This window comes from Haliotis rufescens, unplaced genomic scaffold (genome assembly GCF_023055435.1).
Source record: "Haliotis rufescens isolate VD_foot unplaced genomic scaffold, xgHalRufe1.0.p SCAF_28, whole genome shotgun sequence".
NCBI lineage: Eukaryota > Metazoa > Mollusca > Gastropoda > Lepetellida > Haliotidae > Haliotis > Haliotis rufescens.
The window spans coordinates 4,918,142-4,930,147 of NW_025963979.1; the positions used below are offsets into that span (position 1 = coordinate 4,918,142).

At 39.5% G+C, this 12,006-nt stretch overlaps 1 protein-coding gene across 2 annotated transcripts in view; it reads left to right on the forward strand.

The window, feature by feature from the left end:
- Nucleotides 1-12,006, forward strand: part of LOC124139612 (cGMP-dependent protein kinase 1-like) — a 143,411-nt gene that overhangs the window by 61,852 nt on the left and 69,553 nt on the right. For both annotated transcript variants that reach the window (XM_046506830.2, XM_046506839.2), the window contains exons 3-4: nucleotides 2,068-2,234; nucleotides 11,516-11,629. In XM_046506830.2, coding sequence (XP_046362786.1) covers nucleotides 2,068-2,234; nucleotides 11,516-11,629 — 281 coding nt within the window. The remainder of the gene's footprint in view (nucleotides 1-2,067; nucleotides 2,235-11,515; nucleotides 11,630-12,006) is intronic.

Genomic DNA, 12,006 nt, shown 5'->3' on the forward strand with positions numbered 1-12,006 from the left:
ATAGAGATCCTCAGTGGCCCAGAAATACCTCCCTCCAGCTGTCCAAGACTGGAACCAACCAGATGGGAGCAGGAACTGTGAGAATATTTGTACAGAATTGATTCAATGTCCGGCTTTCCCTTCTAAATCCAAGTAGACATCAATTAGGTTGTGTTATGCTCCTGAGGTCTTCTCCACCTCACCCACTCTCCCCTTCCCCTGGCCCCCATTCAGTCCATCACAGAGTCCACAGGTGTCGCTACCTAGTGAGGGAGCATTGATCTGCGGCACTCAGTTACACATTGGCAACAGACGAGCAAGACTTGGTCGGTGATAATGACCTTAATGATGTGAGGAAACACTGCTCTGGCTAACCATTAGAAGAAAAAGTACATTTTGTAATCACTGTTGGTGTGACTGTAGTTAAACCAGTGTATAAAATTCTCCATAATTTCAGTCTAACAACTGAACTGGCAACATTGCAAAGTTACCAGAACAGATATAATGTTGCCAGTCCAGAATTCTCTAGGCTAACAAACAAAACTAACAAAAGGGTTAATATAAGAATAGTACTGTTTCATGTTAGTTCTCAGAAAATAACAATGAATTGGTGGATTGTCAAGTTAGTAACTTTAACCCCCACCCACTGGACATGCAACTTTTCAAAACTGATGGTCCGTCAGCAAAATAGACCGGCTCAGACTGTCATGCAGACGAATATTTTAAACACTGGTTAAACGCGGAAGAAATATTTACTGCATCCATCTCGTTGACACCTAAACATTTCAAGTTAGAAGAACTTTTTGAGATGGATGTGTATTCAAGAGGTCTAAACGTGTGGTTGTCAAGGTCACATGTCAGCAGTGGCTGTACGTCTGACCACTGTTCCGGGTCATAGTTAGGCTTCATGGACAGTCAAGTTATAGATAGGATCCTGACTCCCACATCACTTGTGCCATTGCCACCACTTGAAGCACCATACTACATACCCGACCATTTATGTTTACCTTGCCACCATCCTCGTCCAATCACTAATCACTCCTTCCTTCCTGCCCTCTTGCAATCCCATCTTGGGAAGGTAGTTTATCTCAGACAGGGGGCTCTCCACAAAGGACTCAAACAGAAAACAAGTCTTTGATCATCCACAGCTAATTTCTCCCTTCATTAGCTGCCACCGCAAGACACACAGGTCTCACCACTCTAACCTTCACCAACTTCATATGCACATATTTGGAATGAATAAACGGATTGATCAGCAGTCATCTCAACCTTCACAAGTGTTGTATCCTTCTCATTCCTAGCCGCATCAACATCCATCCCGGCACTAATACAACTGGATCTAAGTTTGGAAACATTTAAGACTTTATGATCAAAATGTGGCAGGTCTATGATAGGGTTTAATTACAATTAGCCTGTTGTTGAATGACATTGAAGATGATAGCTGGCTGCCCTAATGGGCAATGTTTATCAGCATCACTTGTGACAGAACATCAATTCTGGGGTGGAAGTAGCAGCAAAGTTGAAGCTTTCATCCCAGCTTGGTTAAGATGCACATCTCAAAATAGTTGTCAAAAGTCAATATCACATGAAACAAGGGTGTGTTGTGTTTCTGGCCTGGAGGACAACCCTCTCTGCCATCAATTGGTTCTCAATGGCATCTAGATTGAGGAAGCTGTGATCAGTGGTCTACAGGTCAGACTCGGAGATTACTATCACAACACAGTTAATGATTACATAGCCAGCCAAACTATAAAGAGAGTTACAAAAAAACATGTATTTATCTACCATTGGATTTCAAAAGAAGTCATTTTAAAAGGAAGCATGAAGTAGTTTGTATGTTTCAGGTGAAGTATAAATAGCAGAGCAGGTCAGGAATACATTAATGACTTTGTTGATTGGGCACCCCAAGTCAATCATGGCAAAATTGTTTGATTTTCCTTGTTTTCTATCTACCAGCAAGTGACACATTCAAAAGAAATCAGAGCTACATTGGACTACGGTAATTGGTCTGATGTTGTCAATAAGAACCTTTTTGTAGTTTATCATTGTGAAAAATAGAACTAATGTAACTGTTTCTCTTGCTTGCAGATCAAAGCAGCTTATCAAAGATGCTATTCTTGACAACGATTTTCTCAAGAATCTGGATGCAACGCAAGTTCGAGAAATCGTTGATTGTATGTACGAGAAGAAAATATGTCGGGGTCAGCACATCATACAAGAAGGAGAATCGGGACAGCATCTGTATGTCTCTGCAGGTCAGTCCCTCATTTGGGGGGATGGGGGGGGGGGAGACAAGAGCTAGTTGACCCAGGGGTCGCTATATCATTGGAAATGTCATGCATGAATAGAGGTTTTACAACTGATCCAACCATCGCATCCAACCAAGGGTCCTTCTCTTTTCATTAATACCCACTGTGGTCATTTTAGGCAAAGCAAAATTACTGTAAAGCACCCCGAAAATTAGGTTTATTGTTAATATCACTATTTTGTACATTTTACTAAATCACCATTCATGTTTTTTTTTGTTTTTAAAAAAAATATTAAAACATTTAAGAATGCAATTAAAAAATATGAGTGATCACATAAGTACAGATATACAGTGAACACTTTTTATGACCAGATAGGACAGCATTAACAGGATTGAATTGTACTGATTTGTGAACATGGTAATTCCAGTGTTTAACCGCTCACAGTAATGTCTTTGAATTGGGCAATGCAAAATAATCAAAACTCCTTGTAGCATGAATTATGTGCAACCCCTGTATATAGCTGTATACCTTGGAAAAAAGGTGTGCACTTAACTCAAGAAAATACAGTACATGGAGAAGGGGGGTAACTTTGACTAGCCAGACAGGCCATCTACATGACATTTCAGCAAGCCCTTCATAATTTTAATTAAGCACGGGCCAGCAGTTAAATTGACCTTTGTCAACTTCTTTACAATTGTGGAAATGTTGCAGTGTATGGATTCTAAGTCTCTTTAAATGTCACTACAGTTGCAGAAAAGAAGTTGATGGTTCATATTATTTTGTCATCATCAAACATTCACACACAGTTATAGTGGGCCGAGAAGTTAGGCGACACTTTTTTTATTTCTTGGTTTACGGATTTCAAACTCATTTCAAAAGTGAGGCAGGGCAATTCAAAAACAAAAGCAAAAAGCCTCTCACATGTGTTTTACTTGAATTTTGTCCTAAAAAGTTAGGTAGGTATGGAAAAAAAATATCCTGGAGTAACAAAAGTAAAATAACTCAATTTTTCAAGAACATTTTATTACATCCCTGGCACTTAGCTTGTGCACAAATGGCAATATAACAATATTCATGTCATGGGTGGAAATGCTTGAAAGACGCTGCTATTTTGGCAGCATGGGTCTTTGCTACTACATGTTTGGCCATACACTATTTGAAAGGTCTAATTAATCCTATTGTTTATAAATATGAAAGTTATATGTATTACATTATTTAAATAATTCGTTAACATCTTAATAAAGTTTGTTTTAAATAAAAAATAATGTAAGCTAAAACATTCATAACGTCCAGATTAAGGACCAATGAAGCGAAAATTTAATGATTTTCGGCAAATACAAGATTTCATAAAATCCACTTACCTATTTCTTATTTATTTTCATTTGTTAGCGTAGTCAGAACATTATTTTATAAAGAATTACAAATAATATCTGTCATCACCAATTTCCTTATGATAGTGGCTGTCCGCTCACTAACATGAGGAAATACCTCCGTTTTCAAAGCTTCGTATGAATAACACATACGTCGAAGGCTGTCATGTCAGTAGACATTAAAAAAACTTATATTGTTTCACCAACATAGTCTGCTACAAGGTTCGTGATTGGTCAAATTTAAGCAAGTGACCTAAGGCAGCCAATCACATTACAGCAAAGGTAATTTTCAGACTTTGGCGAAGGGTTTGGGTTAAATCATGTTATTCCGAACATTTTAAGCATGAAATCCCGATCTATATTAAAAAATATGGAACTTTATGGATGCATAGTGCTATGTTATGAGCTGTGACAAAGATTTCTTATGCATATATTTTGGCATTAAAGACATTGTATCCGAGCCGAGATATCGAGGCGACGAAAGCCGAGATGTCATTTGATTTACGATTATACGAGACCGCACGGAAAGATGGAAATGATAACTTAGATGTCAGTTTGGAAACTCTTAGATATATTTTTGTTGATTTTATTACTTTGTATAATATATTCAAAGATTTGCTTGAAACGTCTTTATTTTGCTGTTTGAAATGTTCGATGAGGACCCTTTGTGGAAGTGTGTCCGAGAAAATTTTTTTCAATAACATTGCGGGAAATAGTGTCAAATAAATAAAGTTTTAATCTATAGATAAAAAATGGTAAAATCAAATGGAATATGTATTTCAGACATTGTGATATGTGATAGATTTAATAAATGAATGATATGACAAGTAGGTTAATAAAATTATAAACTATTTTGATGTGACTTGGTCGGTCTACCCTGCGGTGTGACTCGTGGCTTCTTGACCGGCCAACAGTGTTGAAAGAGTTAAACTGGTCACCACTGCTGTTTTTAGTTCACAAGCTTTGATGGTATTATAGAAGCATCCCAGAGAGAAATATCAATGTGACTTCCCTTTGCTTTTCGCTCGACAAGGAAATAAAATCTTTTTTTGTTTGAACTTTTTGACGAAAAGATCGGCGGTAATAAAAAAAAGTGTAATGTTCATTTATTTATTTTTTTAACATTTAGACTTTGAAAGAGCGGTGCATCTGTAAACCAAAAAAAAAAAAAAGTATCGCCTTATTTAGTTTGATGGTCCATAAACCTCATTTCAAGACAATCAGAAATTGCAAATTGGAAACTTAATTGTCAATGAAAGTTGGCAAGAAGGCAAGGTTTGCGGCCATCTGAAGTAAGGGGAACTGCCTTGTGTCAGTAGGTGCCTCCAGGCCTACGGTAGAACAACTACTTATTCTAACTTGACTGCCAAAAATATGTGTTTTCATATGTTACTCACAAAACTTACTGAAAGTGAAGGTGCAGTTTGTTACATCTCCTGGTCAGGTTGAACATAATGCATGACTGACAGAACACAGATACGACAGCCATATTTAAAAAGTTATTCATAGCTATTACTTAGACATTTTTTTACTAAACGTAATGAAATTTGGTAAATGTGTAGTTAGTAGTGGGGATGAACATATATGTTCCGGGTAGTTTTGCAATATTTTATGTTTTGGCTTTGTTTGACCATGGTCTTAAATTCTCCCAAAATGTCCATTTGCCTCTGTAAACTTTTTCTCCTCTGTAATTGGCTGATTGAGAGAGCAGATCTTTGCATATATGTGTGTATGTGTTAGAAATTATTTGGATGTCAATGCTGACAGCAAGTTTTGTTTGATATCTGTCCTTTGTGTTTTTAAACTGTTGACTTCATATCCAGGTGAGCTACAGTGCATAGTTTACAGACAGGACATTTTATGTTTTCTAACATTTCTGTCCAAGTTGAATTTGATTTTATAAACTCTTGTAAAATGAGGTCTGATGGAGTGTCAGCATACATAAGCTGTAAAAATTATCTGTGGTTTGATATTCAGTATAATATTGATCAGTGGCTTCAATATGTTTTCTCCACAAGATGTTACACTGGCGTTGTGAGTTGCTAGGGGAGTGAGGGATGTAGAGGGATGAGTCTGTCGCATCAGGGTACCTACTCCCCTTTTGCTTACAAAAATAACTGATCGTGTTGTCAGTTGAATCTTCGCTTCCCCTGAAAGCAACCACTTGATGCATAAATGGTGGTGAGGATGAGAGTGTTATGTGATGCCTGTAACCGAGCACCAGCTAAGAGTGTAAGTGATGCCTTGTGTGTGACGGTATCTCACGTCCACTGCTGCAGACCCATCACACCACCTTGTTCACAGACACCGCATCAGTGTGACAGGAATTGATTGTACGGTAACTGAACCTATTTCCTGTTGTGTCCACAAGTGCTTCCTCTAAACATTGGTGGCCATGTATTCTTGTCAAGTGTTTCGTTGTGATGACTGTCATCATACTCCCTCATTCATACCTCCAGCCACTGGATTGTCCAAGCAATAACCATTCGATACACTATGATTAGTTTCAACAATTTGTGCAGGCCTTTCAGGTTTTATGTGAGAAGGTGTCACTGCCTGTTAGCTGCTTCATTAGCAAGGCTATTCCCATCAGATATTGTCTGGCAGTCTACGTCCAGTCATAAAGTCACAGTGCTTTGTGATTGGTGCTGTCTTCTGCGCTACTGATTAACGAGCAAGCTGGCAGTGATGATTAAACTGTTGTATTGATCAAAGGGGAATAGAAGGGTTGGATAATAAGTATGAATCGTGATAAATACTTCAGATACAATAGCTTCACCTTTCAGTGGCATAGGACACAATATCGGTCTGTTTATTACAGGAGGAATCCCATAGCAACCTCAGTGATTCAACAGTGTGCAACAGCCAGTTCTACCCACTTGAACAGGCCTGTTAGGATCATTAGATTTATTTCAGTCCACTACAGAAATTGCTATTACTTTCAGTGATTTTTTGGTTTAGGAGAAAATTAACTATCCTCACAAAATATATCCCAACAACCTTTGTGCAACAACCAGCTACAGGTAGTCTCTCTCTGATGGTCACAAGGATTGGTGTACATGGAGAGTTGTCTGAAACCTCAGATGATAATCTCCTTCACTTTGTGGATCCTCTTACCCAGCAGTGCTGGTCAGTACTCACTGCTGTTCCCATTGAAGGTGAATGATAAATTTTCAGTCTTATCTATAATCAATATCTTTCTTTAATGGTACCAACAGTCTTGACCATGGGCAGTACATTCCACTGAAGGTGCCAGTGGTTTTAACCTTGCCTAGTACCATCCCTCACTCCCCAAGACAGTTTCCAGAGGGACCTCTCTATGTTATTCCTGAATCAATATCCTGTTAATTGAGTGTCACAGAGCGTATACGCTTGGGCATTTTATTGCCCAACTATAGGCAGAAGTGAACATCTATTGGTTGTTCGTCCACACAACTCAAGCTCAGTTTCATCAAGATTCCTGCCCAACACTTTTTTGTGGTCATATAAGCCTGTTTATTTCGCCCCAATAACAACAGTTCATCAATAAACCCGGACTTCTGTGATGTGAAGAGGTAAATGCTACAAGAGCGAACCCTGCTTCTATGCAGGCTTTATGATCTGTTCAACAATAAATGACAATGACCGAAACCAAGCTGATTGTCAGGTTTGAAGAGCAATCAGTTTTATAGAACAAACATGAACGTGTGCGCTCAGCAGAGCTCGCTTTAAGATAGTATCCACCAAGGCAGCTGAGGCCGTCACAGGAAGTGAAAATACATTCATTGTGGTGAACGAGTGCCAGCCTGTCTTGTGTTGGACCCACTTGTATCATTTCCATGAATGGATGAGATGTGTTAAGGGCTGTTTTGACCACTGATGTTCACAAATTTCATAGTTTGGGAATAAATCGGTATGCAACTTTTCAAAAGTGTGCCAATGGCTGAAAAGAAGCTTTTTATCTTTAACTTGTAAAGTTTAGACCATCTAAAGAATCAGCTTGATTCAAGGATTTGCTCTTGTTTGAAAATGCTCTTCAGGTCTTTTCCACACATTATGGTCATACCAGTGTACTTGATGGTCCATGCTTGTCACTAGGCGACTAACGGGATCGGGTTGTCAGGCTCCCTGACTTAGTTGATGCATGTCATCATATCCAAATTACGTGGATCCATGCTCGTGATGTCAATCTCTGGATTGTCTGGTCCAGACTTGATTATTTACAGACTACCATCATATAGCTGAATATTGCTGCATGTGGCTATAACAACAAACCACCACCAGCAACTACATGTTCATATAAGTGTAAGAAACAAAAATGGTAACTCGTTTTTTACATTTCTCCAAATATAGAATTTGACTGTTTTGTGGGTCAAAAATTGTGCCTTTTCATTTGGGCATCCTAGGTGTATTTACTGAAGGAGTAGCACATAGAGTAAGCATTTTTTACACAAACTGTGTGAAATCTGACATGCAGTTTCACTTGTAAAAGCCAACTAAGTGGGAAATCATGTGGTCACAATGGCTCACTGTGTGTCTAAGGAGTAGTAGTAATAATAATAATAATAATAATAATAATAACAATAATAATTACAAGAGTTTGCCACTAACATGGCTATATCCCCCGCCCCTGTTGCAGAATTTATGACATAATTAAATCTAAACAAACCCTAACCTTTTTTACCCGAGGTGGAACTTGTCATGGAAATTGTAAAAAAAAAGAAGAGTTTGGAACCTAAGTCCATCTTGTTGCCATGGAAATGTAAAAAATAAAAATTTCTAAAATTTCTAAATAGCAAAAGGCACCAGTTCAGCATGTACTTGACGGACCTGCAAAGTTTCATGAAAACATATTGAACGGTTTCTGAGTTAAACTCCGGAAACGAAACGTGACGTACTGACGTTTCTATATCCCCCGCCAACTTTGTTGGGCGGGGGATAATAATAATAATAATAATAATGCTTGTATTTATATAGCTCATAAAGGGCACACAAATTTGTCTTCAGTGCACTTAGCATTGATAGTGTTTGTTAAAAAGGTGGGTTTTGAGTGGGCTTTATAGCAGGGATTAAAGGAGATCATATCACATTATCTGAAAGAGAGTTCTTTCACCAAACGTGATGTTCTGATTTTTGGAATAGAAAATAGTTTCTGTTGTTGAGATCGGAGAGTTCTCTGTGGAGAGTAGAGTTGTAAGAGTAGAGTGATAAGAGTTAAGTGAGATAGTTTTATCTATCGGGCAATGTTGTTGCCTTCCTACCCTAATGGCTTTAATTTTCACTCCAACCACTGGATATACCTGTATCATTCGTGATTAGCAATGAAATAACAGGTACTGACTGGCTCTAATTTCAACATTGTGTTCTGTAAAGGGACAGATATGAAGTAACCTGAAGCCTGTTGTGCATGAAAGGCATCCATCATTCTCAGTGTGTTGAACCTGACGTAGTACACAGGGTGAAGAGAGTCAGTCATGATGTGCCAGGATCTTTGGCCTTACGTGATTGAACCAAACAAACCCAATACTGTTTGTGAGGGGGCACGGGTGGCCCAGTCGTCTAAGGCGCTGCGATTCGCTGTGCAGAGTTGCGTCCCTTGGGTACGCCAGAAACCTATGATTGTGGGTTCGAATCCCGGTTCGCCCCGATTATGTTTCTAGGTTTGTCAGCACCATACCCTTGCTCCTGGGTTTCACCGAAGTGGTAAACGTCTGAGACCTGCATCTCTTCGGGCTTTCCTCCCACATTAAGCTGACACGCCGCGATATAACTGGAATACTGTTAAAAGCGGCGTTAAACCCAACTCACTCACTCACTCACTCACTCAATACTGTTTGAGTTGTGAAGGTAGCATGGAAGCAGACGCCCCAAGCATTGTCACTCCCGAGATGACCTTGGAGTATATGGGGCTTAAAACCCTTCATTAGAACCTGTGTTGGGAGGGAATGTTTCAGTGGGATGCCCGAGGGCCAGAGTTGTGTACCAGCTGATTCAGCAGCTGATCCAGAACCTCTAGTTACCCCGAGGATGTATACGTCTGCTCACACCGTCCATTAGCACAGTGTATACATCCACAGCTCCAGGAAGACACCACTGAAAAGGACAGGAGAGCATAGCATGTGTGCTCCTCACAACAGAACATTTGATACATTTCAGTGTGCAAAATATACCAATCCATCCAAATTGAAAACAATATCATGAGCTGTAGATTTATGGTGATTTTGATTTGAATTTTAAAGGGTATATGGTGGTTTTATAAGAGCACATTTCTACTGAGATGTTCTTGTTCTGGAGAAGAAAGAAACTTGTTGTTAACATGTCCAATGTATGTTATATCCTTAATCTGCCATGCCTGGGGACCATCTCTTAACAGAGAATAGGGTACCGTTGTACAAAGCGATCGTAGTGCTAAGGTGATCGTAACTCCCATACCTTAACATAGACTTACGTCAGTCGTAGCGCTAAGGTTCTTTTTTATTTCTGCCCAAAGTTTGTTATTCATTCATATCTGTCTGAAGGAATGTTTATTTTCTCCAACACTGCACCTGCTACAGCTGCAGGAGTGGCCAGTCTCTACTGTGAGTTGTGCCCACACGTAACTAGCCAATATTTCTTTACAAGTCCTAAGAATAAGACTTGTGTTGCTTCAAGAAAAAAGGCTGATAACTCCAATAGAGCTAGCAGTGCTTTGTGTTTCATGCCGAAGGGAAGTGATTACTGACTGGCTGTGGCATTGACTTCTGAGGGGAAGGGCCATCTCAGTCATTCACAGTCACCGTCAAATGGAGTTTTTATGTCAATAATCAATTCTCAGATTATGGCAAAAATGGTTTTATTACTTGAGCCAAGAGGGAATTGATTCTGGGTGTTTTGTTTAATGGACTAAGGCACACTGTCGACAGCTCCTAAGTTGGAGAAATAAACAGGCTGATTTCTTATGTAATCAGTCAGGGGAGTTGGGAGAAACATTTTGTCTTTAGAAATTACCTGTTAAATTGTCAGTGCTGAATAAAAAAAATATTGAAATGTTTATTGATACTGCCAATAGACGAGGATTTCAAACAAATAAATGGAGGTTAACATGGAGGCATGACTTGATTGTTACATATTCTAGCATGGCTATGTCTCCACACAATTTATTTTGTTAAATTGAAAGAATCACAAATAATATCTCATGCCGTCAGACTCGCTGACTTGGTTGTCATTGTATCCCAATTGTGTGGATCGATGCTCATGTTATCAATCACTAGATTGTCTGATCCAGACTTGATTTACAGACCACCGTCATATAGTGCGGCGTTAAACAACAAACAATACAAAATGTTTTAGTTATGATCCCAAATTGTAGTGTGTATCTGAAATATGATAAGAAAGATTTTAAGTTTGGTGTCTAGAACAGGAAAATCTGATCTCAATGAAACCCTTAAGATAACTTTAATAAATGTTGATAATGATTGTAATGTCTGCAGACATGAAGACTCAGGCAAAATGTATTGTTACTTAGGCCTGAGATTTCTTTTTCGGGTCAGTAAGGTAAAAACAGAAGTGGGTGCTCGGGTAGACTGGTTATTTAAAGCATTCGCTGTCACGCTGAAGACCCTGGTTCGATTCCCTGCATGCATACATTGTGTGAATCCCTTTTCTGAGGTCCCCACCGTGATGTTGCTGGAATGTTGCTAAGAGCGGTATAAAACGTTAACCATGCTTACTGAAATAGAACTTACTAAAGGAGGTTTGGATTAATATGCTTTTCATCCAATACAATATTTGTTATGTTCTTGCGATTCATCTGTTCATTAAGGGTAGCAAAGTGGTAAAAGTGAAGATCAAGGTTTGATTCTTGAAATGGGCACAATGTGTGAAGACCCTTCTTTATGTCCCCTCTGTGATATTGCTGGAATAAAAACATGCTCACCCACTCACTCACTTGTTGTCCAGAGGGAGAGCTGGAGGTTCAGAAGGAGGGGCAGACGCTGGGCAGGATGACGCCGGGACGGGCGTTCGGAGAGCTTGCCATCCTCTACAACTGTACCAGGACCGCTTCTGTCAAGGGTAAGTCAGCACAACTGTACCAGGACCGCTTCTGTCAAGGGTAAGTCAGCACAACTGTACCAGGACCGCTTCTGTCAAGGGTAAGTCAGCACAACTGTACCAGGACCGCTTCTGTCAAGGGTAAGTCAGCACAACTGTACCAGGACCGCTTCTGTCAAGGGTAAGTCAGCACAACTGTACCAGGACCGCTTCTGTCAAGGGTAAGTCAGCACCCCGACTGGGTGGGGATGCCATCAACCTGTGCTCAAGTGGAGTCCTTGAGAAGACTCCCTGTGGTAGCAGGGCCTTGCTTTAGCTAGATGCTGGTTGAGGTTGATATAAAAAACAACATTTATCAATTATGATTTCTCATGAGAATTTTAAAACATCTACTGCAT